Genomic DNA, 10,458 nt, shown 5'->3' on the forward strand with positions numbered 1-10,458 from the left:
GGTAAAGGTCAGTATAGAAAACTAGTATATTTAGAAATCCTGTGTTGAAAATTTCTCGCTCTGTTGAAAAGCACTTGGGGAATTTTTGACAAAGCTCACCAAAGGTGAGCTGATCATTTTGTTCTCATTTGTTCTCATACTCAGAGGAGTATGAGTTGACCCTGGCAAAAATACAGAGCACTGCCATTTCCAACCATTAAGAGTTTATTTATGCATTTCTTTCCATTGTTCAAGCAGTCCATCATTGTTGTATTTTATTGCCCCATCTGCAGGTAGTAATGGCCACGAGTTCATGTTCCTGTTGAAGGGCCATGAGGACTTGAGGCAGGATGAGAGAGTCATGCAGCTGTTCGGTCTGGTTAACACGCTTCTGGCAAACGACCCTGCGTCCTTGCGCAAGAACCTCAGGTAGACACACACTCTGGCGTCACCACACACGCACAAATTCCAAGAAACAGTTGTGTTTTACTCACCTCGCACATACCTGACAAAGTTGTTTGTGCTCAACCCGGCTGTGTGTTGTCTTCATCAGCATTCAGCGCTACGCAGTGATCCCCCTGTCCACCAACTCGGGCCTGATTGGCTGGGTGCCCCACTGTGACACCCTGCATGCCCTCATCAGAGACTACAGAGAGAAGAAAAAGATTTTGCTCAACATTGAACATCGCATCATGCTCAGGGTGAGGAACTGCTTCTATTTCCACTGTCTGAATAAGTGACAACAGTTTCAGGATGTTTTCTCTCCAACTATGTGCTTATTTACGTTGTTTGATCCCATTAGTTACTTTTTCAGCCAGTTAGCTTCCTTTGGAACTTCAGCATGTCACAAAAAACACATTCACATGATGAATTAACTTCCTGTCTTACTAAATACATTTTAATGTGTTATTGGCTGAACGTACTCACATGTTGTTTATGTTTCGTGCCAACAAGCTGGTCCTATTCGTTTATATAAATTGTCATTTTCATATAAAACTACACACTAAATAGATTCATCAGAGCTGAGGAAGCATCTGTTTCCAGTGATTATATTGATGAATACCAATCACTCTTTGTGAAAACACATTTACAGATTTTTAATTGTCACAAATTAACTGCAGATCCCCCCCCGGAATTCCTAATAGGAGAACAACAAAATACATAATTTTCTTTGCTAAAACATCACTGCAGAAAGTAAAAGCTCTTGACCCAATACCAGGATCAGGGGGGAAAGTCAGTGGTTTGATGCCTGGCTCCTTCAGTCTTCATGCCAAAATGTCGTTGGGGAAAAATCATGAAGGACAAACACTTCACTTCAGCTGTGTGTGAGTGTGTCTGTGATAGAAACAGCAAATGGGTGAATGTGGCTTATAGTGTGACGTTTACAAGGCCTTAAAACCAGAAAAAGATTTGCACAATTTGCATCCAGTTTATGATTTTCAATCAGATTAATCTGACTTTTTTTTCCCTTTTAAACATATTAACAGCCTATCCTAGCTGCCTCTTGCAGGCCCCCAGGCTGTCGGTGGTCTGAATAAAAACAGAAAGAAACCAAATATCAGATATTTAAGAACAGCGGTTTATTTCCAAAAGTATTTGATTAACATTTGTAAATGTCTTTTCTTATACTGGTGAGCAGTTACATTTTGAACACAATCGAACACCATGGGGGTGACAACTCAAGTTTTATGAATGTCTATGTTCTGTCGATCACCTGTGCTTCTTGCTAATTGTTTGAATTTTTAAATTCTGAATAGCGAAAGACTTTAAAGACTTTCAACTCTCACTCCAGATGGCTCCAGACTACGACCACCTGACGCTGATGGAGAAGGTGGAGGTGTTTGAACATGCTGTCAATAACACAGCCGGAGACGACCTGGCCAAGCTCTTGTGGCTCAAGAGCCCCAGCTCTGAGGTAAAGTGCTTCACTTCTATACTTTGTCAGCAGTGCAGAGGAGGGGACTTGGTCTTTTCACTATCTTTATGTATTCAGTGGTACTTGGATAAAATATCAAGAGAGTCTAATTATAGATCCAATAACTTCTTGAATTAACATCTCTTCCTAAATAAAATACCGCGTCACCTCAAAACTGGTCTTCCTTTGGGAAAGGTTTTCATTGGATGCAGACCAAGCAAAGTAGGTCTTTGTAGTTTCTCATTTTTCTGATTACTGCGGGGATACAGGTGTAGTGAAATAAAATTGTTGTTTTCCCTAAAGAATGGGTTTTCTGGGTTATCTGTCCTACTTTTAAAGCACTGACTCTGCAGGATTTCACTAAGAGACCATCAAATTGAATCAGTTTTAGTACCCCGTGTACCTGATGCTCCATGTGTTTAAGTGTCTGGAAAGATGTGTTCAGCAGCCTGCCAGAGATTTCTGTTTCATTTCCCACAATATTTTTTTATTATGACCTAGAGGAGCGCTCAGAACACAAATGTTATTTCTCCTACAGGTGTGGTTCGACAGGAGGACGAACTACACTCGATCCCTGGCTGTGATGTCCATGGTGGGCTACATCCTCGGACTGGGTGACAGGTGAGCTTCTCAAACAAAACACTAAAAACCCTATATTAATGTAAAAAAGTGTTAGAATGGCCACAAAGAAAATGGTAAAACATTATTGAGGAGATGTTTCTGTTCTCCAGGCATCCATCCAATTTGATGTTAGACCGGTTAAGCGGCAAGATCCTACACATCGACTTTGGAGACTGTTTTGAGGTGGGAGGAGATTTATATATATATATTTAAATATATTACAAACTTCTCTGATATATATTTAAATATATTTTTTAAACTTACCCTCGTATACATTTCTAACAGGTGGCCATGACCAGAGAAAAGTTCCCTGAAAAGATTCCCTTCCGACTGACTAGGATGCTAACCAATGCTATGGAGGTATACGACTATGCTGGCGTGTGACAAACTGTATGAAGTGTGGTAAAGTGTGCTCACGGTAACACCATGTGTGGTCATGAGTCATTCAATCTGATAGGTAGTTCAATACATAATATTATGAAGAAAGTTCATTTTCCAGGTGCTACAGATTGGCATTTCTTGTGCCTGGTGTCATGGAGATATTTGCTCAACAGTACAGAGCAGCGTCACCCCTGCTCTTACCTTTTCCTTGTCATTTGTTCGCACAGGCAGATATTAATAAAGCTGGTTAAGTATCTCTCCTGCTCGCTGAGGAATGACCACAAAAAATGTAATTCTGTATTTGTGGTAAATTTTAGCCACAGACCGTGTTGGCCTGGTGCTGCTGTTTTGTCCATTATCACGGTTAGGTTAGGTCATTGATTACATTCTCAGTTTGAATTTAGGACGATGATGCTTGTTCGTTTCACTTAGCAACATCCACCTTTATACTAGCTTCATTGTGGCCAGGGGTTTGAAAACAGTCATGATGCAAAATCATGTAGTTGACTTAAACACAAAGACTTAAACCTGAGAGCCAAGAGAATTGGCTTTGGTCAGCTGATCAAAGCTTTTGTGGGCACAAAGAAAAATCTGCCGGAGCTCACAGTTCAAATCAATGTCAGTTATTTTAAGGCAAGTCATTTTTCTCTGCTGCACCGCTATGGCAGATCTTAGGGTTTCCCCACCTGCCAAATGCCTCTTTCACTCCTCCCTATGGCCTAGCTTAAAGCAGTTATAGTCCCGTTTAATTAGGTTAGACAGTCGGAGACTCTGCAACAGAAAAGTCTTTCTAGTACATTCATTTTATTCTGGTGTCAAAGGCCCCCACCCTTAAACACGACAAGTATTCCTCTACTGAAGTGAATCCTGCCTGAGCTGCTTCTTCTTTGTCTTCTTTATTTCATTCCAAATAATAATTAGTCTTCTGTGACTGTGCAGAGTTTTATCAGAAGCTGTGACTCACTGTGCCTTGAATTTAATGAGCAAAGGAAGGAAAGGAATTAAAAATGAAAGCATCAAGAAATAAAATTCTGCATTGTAAGAGGTTTAAGTTTTGCCTTTTAAGCTACTGCAAAAGTTTTTTTTTTGTTTTGTTTTTTTTAGACATATGAAATCTTCTTAAAACTTATTTTCAGCCTTCTAAATACAAACAGAGAGGCTGTTCTACTACTAAACTCAGAACATGTTATTGGATCATTGTTTACAAGTATACTGATATTTCTGTGACGTGCACACGCAGAATGGAAACCTAATTCCCAAATGTCATGTGCGTCAGGTGACGGGCTTGGATGGTAACTACAGGATCACGTGCCACACAGTGATGGAGGTGCTGAGGGAGCACCGGGACAGCGTCATGGCTGTGCTGGAGGCCTTCGTCTACGACCCGCTGCTCAACTGGAGGCTTATGGACAGTAAGGAAATGCCAGCTGTTTAAATTGAGTACAGATGTTAGATCAACATATTACAGCCTCACATAACCACAGCAGCATACCAGCTCAGACCGGTAACAGTTTGGTTAAAGTCAGAGCAGATTACACTTGTTCAAGCTGAAAGACTTCTTTTTGTGGCGGTGAAGAGTGGGGAGCGTTAAATCTACTCGCATCAAGCTGCACTGGACTTCTGCTTAGCTTGTGTTTTCGAGAGAAACGGTTAATGAAGTGCTTCAGACATCTAAAGGTCGCTGGTTAAACTCAAGTGTACACAGTGAATAAATCTCTGTGGCACCTTCTCTACTAATACTGTTATGGTTGCCTTTAGCAAGACATTTAATCAAAAAAAAGTGGAATATGTCACTTTGATTATAAAGGAGTTCAGCATTTTGGGGTTAGTATGTTTAAGAAATAAGAAGCAGCCAGGGATCTGTGCATAAAACCACTTTCTCCTTACAGGGACTTACAGCTGCATTAGTTAAACGCTCATTAGTGTATTCTCTACAGTGTGTGTTACTATAGCCATTTACTGAATAGCCACCAGAGCAAACCGGACCCATTTAATGCAAAGGAGCTGGAAACATGACTTTCAGGTCACAGATGGGTAGAATAAATCTGGGGGACAACATAAAGAGAGAGGCCTTTCCTATAATCTGACCACTTTTAATGAATAGTGCACATAACTGTGGAAGAAACCCGAGTTTCTGTCTTTAAAGCAGTCAGAGAGGTGGTGATCCTTCCTGGTAAATGAGGTAAATGAAATATGCTCCAGAGGAGTTTGTGTATGTTTTTAAATGCACACTTTTCCCGTTTCGCCCACAGCAAACACAAAAGGAACCAAACGCTCCCGCACCAGGACCGACTCGTACACCGCCGGGCAGTCAGTTGGTCAGTTTCCAACACAAGCTGTAACCATAACTATGTTTCATTTTCTATTTAATAAAGGAAAAATCGTTTTTTTAATCTCTGACTATGTGGCGTCATCTACAGAGGCTCTTGAGGGAATTGACCTTGGAGAGACCACGCACAAGAAAGCAGGGACCACTGTGCCCGAGTCGATTCACTCCTTCAGTGAGTTACCTGCTTATTCAGACTTAAGTGATTTTATTTTGTTGTATTACAGCTTTTTAGGTCTGCTCTGCTTATTTTGCCATCAAAATACTGAGCACTCGCTGTCATAATGATCGCTGCAAGTCACTGCTCTGTGGTAAGGCAGGACACAAATCTGCTTTGATTTCCTTTAGCTGCGAACAGGTTTGGTATAGACACAGCATAATTTGTTTTTTTAAAGCTGCCAATAGTTGTTGATGCTAGTATTTTTGTGTGTGTGTGTGTGTGTGTTTTTAGTTGGAGATGGCTTGGTACAACCTGAGGCACTCAACAAGAAGGCTATTCAGATTATTAACAGAGTGCGAGACAAACTTACGGGTAAGTGGGACATTTTTACTGCACATTTCACTCTCCCGTCAATAAAGTACCCTCTTTTTTTAAATAAGTAAATGCTAAAGATTTATGAATAATATTTTTAATTTAAACACATTGTACTGGAGGTACAAAACATACTTAAAGTTAAATTTCTTGGATAAGCAGGGACTTGCAGTCCATCAGCATCCTCCTGAAACCAAACCAGTCCCAAGTCCCTCGCATACATTTCCAATTTAATGTCTGATCAAAAATGAGCTCAGCAGAGCTTTAATAACAAAAGGGAACATAACAGAGACGAGAGGTCTTTTCAGATCTTGCACTATCCTAAAAGCACCTTTGTGTTGTCTGAACAAAGTCGAGCCGTGTTTGCAGATTGATTTTGCCGGAGCAGATCTGTGACCAGAGTTTGTTCCCTATAGGTCGTGACTTCTCTAACGAAGAGACGCTGGATGTGCCGACACAAGTAGAGCTCCTCATCAAACAAGCCACCTCACATGAAAATCTGTGCCAGTGCTACATCGGATGGTCAGTATGCCTTACATTTTCAGCTTCAGGGTTAGTCAGAGCCTGGCTGCAAGAATCCACCTTAAATCAAACTGAAGTCATGACTTTGAATGTGTGAAGATTGTTGCAGAAAAGTTATCTTGGGCAGTTTTAAATGCAATTACTGTGCCACAGGTTGATCTCTTTTTCTTTCTCTTCTTTTAATTTGACATTTTCTTTTCTCCTCCAAATGTTCAGGTGTCCCTTTTGGTGAAGAAGCGTTTCCACCAGCCAGGATTTACCCTTGACTCTCTCGCACACTGATAGATGAAGTAGGAGCTCTCAGCTCAGATTGGTATCCACTGGAATGTGTCCTCAAGCCACACTGCAGAGCCTAAACAAAGTTTTTCCTCTTTTTTTGTGTTTTGATTTCTTTGTTGTTGTATAATTGTATGGTTTGCCATTTACGTTTATTAGAAAGTACCTTTAGTGCTTTGTTTTTACCTGATTATCATAATTTACCAAATTTTGCAGTCATCGCTCATAATGACCTTGTAATTTGTAATTTTTACCATTATATTTACTCGCTAAAAGCTTTCTACAGTGGCCATATTGTAATCACTAATGACTATTGCTCCACATACTGCTTTCTTCTCATAAAGCCACCAGTCTGTTGTATCATTGTGTATGAATGTGACAAATTTCAGCAACATGATATGCCTTTTACTAACTTAAACATTCTTAAGGGGTTTCTGATGAGCAGAGATCAGTAAGAATTTGATTTCATTTGATTTGAGTGGACTGCGATGTACTCAGTGGGCATTCGTGTGCCATTAAACCCTGTATAGATACCACTGTGACTGTGCTGTGTTCATTGAACTGTACCGATTGCTCATGAAACTGAGATTGTCACACCTACAGCAGTTTAAAAATAGCTAGGGGTAAGGGCGTCCCGGTAGAGAGCGTGCCATGTATCAGCGCTGAGACGTATTGCAGAGTCTGGGGTTTGAATCCAGCCTTCCAGACACTTTGCTGCATGTGATTTCCTCGTCTTTCCCATTTCCTGCTATCAAGTAGAGCAGAAATGATGGGATAGTATGTTCTGTCTCCAAATGAAAATGTGTCGTAGATATTCATTTATTTATTTATTTCAGAAGAGGTGCCACTGTCTTTGTTTTTCTAGCACCGACAGAGGGCACTCTGACTCCTAATAGGATCACTCCCCTCCATCTTCTTTAGGAGACAGGCTTTGGCAGAGGATTCACTCATCAGGCCGGAGAGGATAAGACCACACTAGATCCTTCCCTAAAACCAGAACAAAACAGGAAAAAAATACTAGGTTTCAAGCATGTGCTTTCAAATCGAGATTAGATTCCCCTTTTCTAAAAGCAGCCATTATTTTTTTTATCGTTGTCTGAAGACCACAGGGAGACGCAGTCACTTGCAGCCAATGCAGTCTGACAGAAACAAAACCGAATCAGATGCTGCAAACTGCAGAGGCAGCACTGGAGACAACTATTAATTTGGTTTCCTGAGCTGTTATCTGGTGAGTGCAAGGTAGCTTCTGTTTTTTACTTCTGCTCATTGCTATTCCCCCTCTAATTTCTCCATTTATTTCTTCCCTGCATTCTCTGAAGGTTAATTACTTATAGATAGTTAAGGATTACGGATCAACAGAAAGCAGCCCATTGATCTCTTCCCTGCCGTGCCCACCACTGCAATGTCACACTCTTTACACATTGGGACAAAAGCCTGGTGATTATCTGTTCGTATCGATCGATTCCTCCTCTGTTTTCCCTCGCTTCTTACTCTCCTTCGCTTCCTTCGCCTCCACTCTGTCACTTTGTTCCCTCCTGCTGCCAAAAGCTCATTATTGAAAATGTGACTTTTCATAGTCTGTGCCACCATTTCTGTTGTTCTTTCTCACCCGTCTAATTTGTTTGTATTTTTTTCAGCCTCTCAAGTCTGTTGAGAGGCAGCCGAGTCAATAGCTCAAGTTAAATAGGCTGCATTGATTGGGAGAGGGATTTAGCTGTTTACCAACTGTGGAAATGGGCTAGGGCTGCGGGGGGAAAAAAAAGACACCCGGCACAGGTGTCTGCAAGTCAATGGTGACAAATGATACTCATCGAGAGACAATGCTCCTAAATGAGGGAAGGTGAGAGGCTTGGCGGTAGAAGCTGCTGATGCTGGAGGCCACGCTCCATCAGCCTTTAAGGCTGTCACATGAAGCCGAAACAGGCCTGACACATTAGGAATGATGGGAAATGTAGCAATACATTCGCTCCCCCTCTGGGACTCGAGCCTGTTCCCCCATCCTTGAGCATGTATTTCCCCGCAAGAGCTCCCCTGCAGCTGTTATTCCACATCCATGCATCCTCTTTAGCGTCTCATGACCCTTAGAGATTTCATAAGTGCTCTTCACAACTCTTGCTGTGGCTGGAGTGTAGTCACATACACCCAAGCATGCTCACAGCATAGAGCATGGGTGTTTCTCATTTCTCAGTGAAAGCTTCTAATTTGCTTTAATTTGCTAATATGCATGTAACAGCTCATGAATAAAATGCATTACAAGCCCAACTGTAAAACCTTGTTCTGTATCTGCAATGACATGAGTAACTAAAAATCTAAGCTGGAACATCACCGTACTCCAGTATTGTTTCTCTTTATAAATTCTATATTTCTGTTTTCAGCAGTTAGCATCATTTTCTATGAGTGAGATTTAAGTTTGAAGAGAGGAAGGAGCGAAAACAAAGGAGCATGAATGCTTATGCAACCTTAATATTACAGATGTGTGTAACTCTACTTATAGTGAATTGTAAACCTCAGTGAGTCTTGTTAAAATGGTCGATGCTCATCTGCAAAAATAACGAGGTCAGTGTCTGCGTAAACTCTGAGCCAACTTCACACACAAACACACAATTTAGGACAGTTTTTTTTTTTTTTACTCGTGGCTCTCTGTGATGTCAGAGAGAAGGGATATCCCTAATATGGTCATCTCCGACTTGCAGAAGCCCTACACACCTGATGTCCAAGCATGTTTGCAAAGGTCAGCCATGCAGAAGAAAGGTGGTACAACTTGAGGTACTGCTCCAAGCCCTAGTGTAAGATAAGTAAGTATTATTTTAATCTGTGAATCATACAAAGTTTAGTCCTGTAGAGTCCTAAAATTAAGAATGTGCTCTAGTCTAAGAAGTTTGATGTGAAACCACACATATGAGCTGATCTTAACATTCTCTTGTAAGACGGAGGGCTTTAGAAAACCCCAACAAATGAATTAAGTGAGAGCTGTGAAGTCAACTGGCTGAATGTGAGACGTGATTCATTTTCTCTTCAGGGATGGCAGGTGATGTGGGTCGAAGTGCAGGTTTTTGCTTCACGCCAGATCTAATTAAGGTGTCACAAAAATGTACAGCCCTTTTTTAAAGGTGTGTCAATCAGGCGTGAAAGAGTAGAGCTGGAGGAGAAACTTTCAGGACCTAAATCCAGTTAGAGTCCAGCACAAGGGAGCTGGCTGGATACCCTTTCTGACTGTACCACAAAGGAACGACACACTCCTGTGCCTCTCTGCAGTCATGAGAATGCTTTCTCACTCATACCACGCAATCCCCCTGAACTCAAACACACTGCCATGGATAAAAGCTGTGAAGAGAGAGATGGAGACAGAAGCGATATTGACGGCCGACCAGAGCAGTTCGATAGCAGGCTCTGGAGTTGTTTAAAGTGGGAGCCTGGAGCTAGGACTCTGGCTGTCTTTGTGCACTGTGGTGTAAAGCCAGTATCGATGAACTTGACAGCAGTTTAGCCCGCCTGAGATCTGCTGCTCTCTAAGGACACTTCAGACACATTCTCCTGCCATCTTTAGCCTACTTTACCCTGCCCATTCATGTTCCTCAGAGCAGGGACCTTAAAAAATGTCAGTGGAAGGATTTTCTGTTTCTCTAATCATCTGTCGATTAGTAGCAGCAAAGAGTGGGGCGATTCAAACGGCACTGAAGTGGTCCACAAATCCAGCATCTGTGGCTTATTGGGATGAATTACTGAAAGAAAGTTAGGCGTGGAAAAAGATACATTTGTTGTTGTTACTGTAAACACAAATATAGAAAGCAGGCCAAGGAGAGGCAAGATGAAAAATTGGGCCAGTTGGGCTTTTTAAGCCTGCACTGCGCATTTTGTATGTCGGCGGCTCCAAATTGCACCGTGCAGTAGTTAACCATTTGAAAA

The 10,458-nt window shown here is 41.5% G+C and overlaps 1 protein-coding gene across 1 annotated transcript in view; it reads left to right on the forward strand.

The window, feature by feature from the left end:
* mtor (mechanistic target of rapamycin kinase) overlaps nucleotides 1–7,107 on the forward strand; it is a 78,540-nt gene extending 71,433 nt beyond the window's left edge. The window contains exons 47-58 of the mRNA XM_085345446.1: nucleotides 273–408; nucleotides 533–680; nucleotides 1,772–1,894; nucleotides 2,433–2,515; nucleotides 2,626–2,698; nucleotides 2,801–2,875; nucleotides 4,173–4,308; nucleotides 5,149–5,214; nucleotides 5,317–5,397; nucleotides 5,674–5,754; nucleotides 6,171–6,276; nucleotides 6,493–7,107. Coding sequence (XP_085201572.1) covers nucleotides 273–408; nucleotides 533–680; nucleotides 1,772–1,894; nucleotides 2,433–2,515; nucleotides 2,626–2,698; nucleotides 2,801–2,875; nucleotides 4,173–4,308; nucleotides 5,149–5,214; nucleotides 5,317–5,397; nucleotides 5,674–5,754; nucleotides 6,171–6,276; nucleotides 6,493–6,508 — 1,124 coding nt within the window. The 3' untranslated portion in view covers nucleotides 6,509–7,107. The remainder of the gene's footprint in view (nucleotides 1–272; nucleotides 409–532; nucleotides 681–1,771; nucleotides 1,895–2,432; nucleotides 2,516–2,625; nucleotides 2,699–2,800; nucleotides 2,876–4,172; nucleotides 4,309–5,148; nucleotides 5,215–5,316; nucleotides 5,398–5,673; nucleotides 5,755–6,170; nucleotides 6,277–6,492) is intronic.
* The last annotated feature ends 3,351 nt before the right edge of the window (nucleotides 7,108–10,458 follow it).

This window comes from Diplotaxodon limnothrissa, linkage group LG20, assembly GCF_057381915.1.
Source record: "Diplotaxodon limnothrissa isolate DT_005_m linkage group LG20, D_limnothrissa_male_GT1.1, whole genome shotgun sequence".
Lineage (NCBI taxonomy): Eukaryota > Metazoa > Chordata > Actinopteri > Cichliformes > Cichlidae > Diplotaxodon > Diplotaxodon limnothrissa.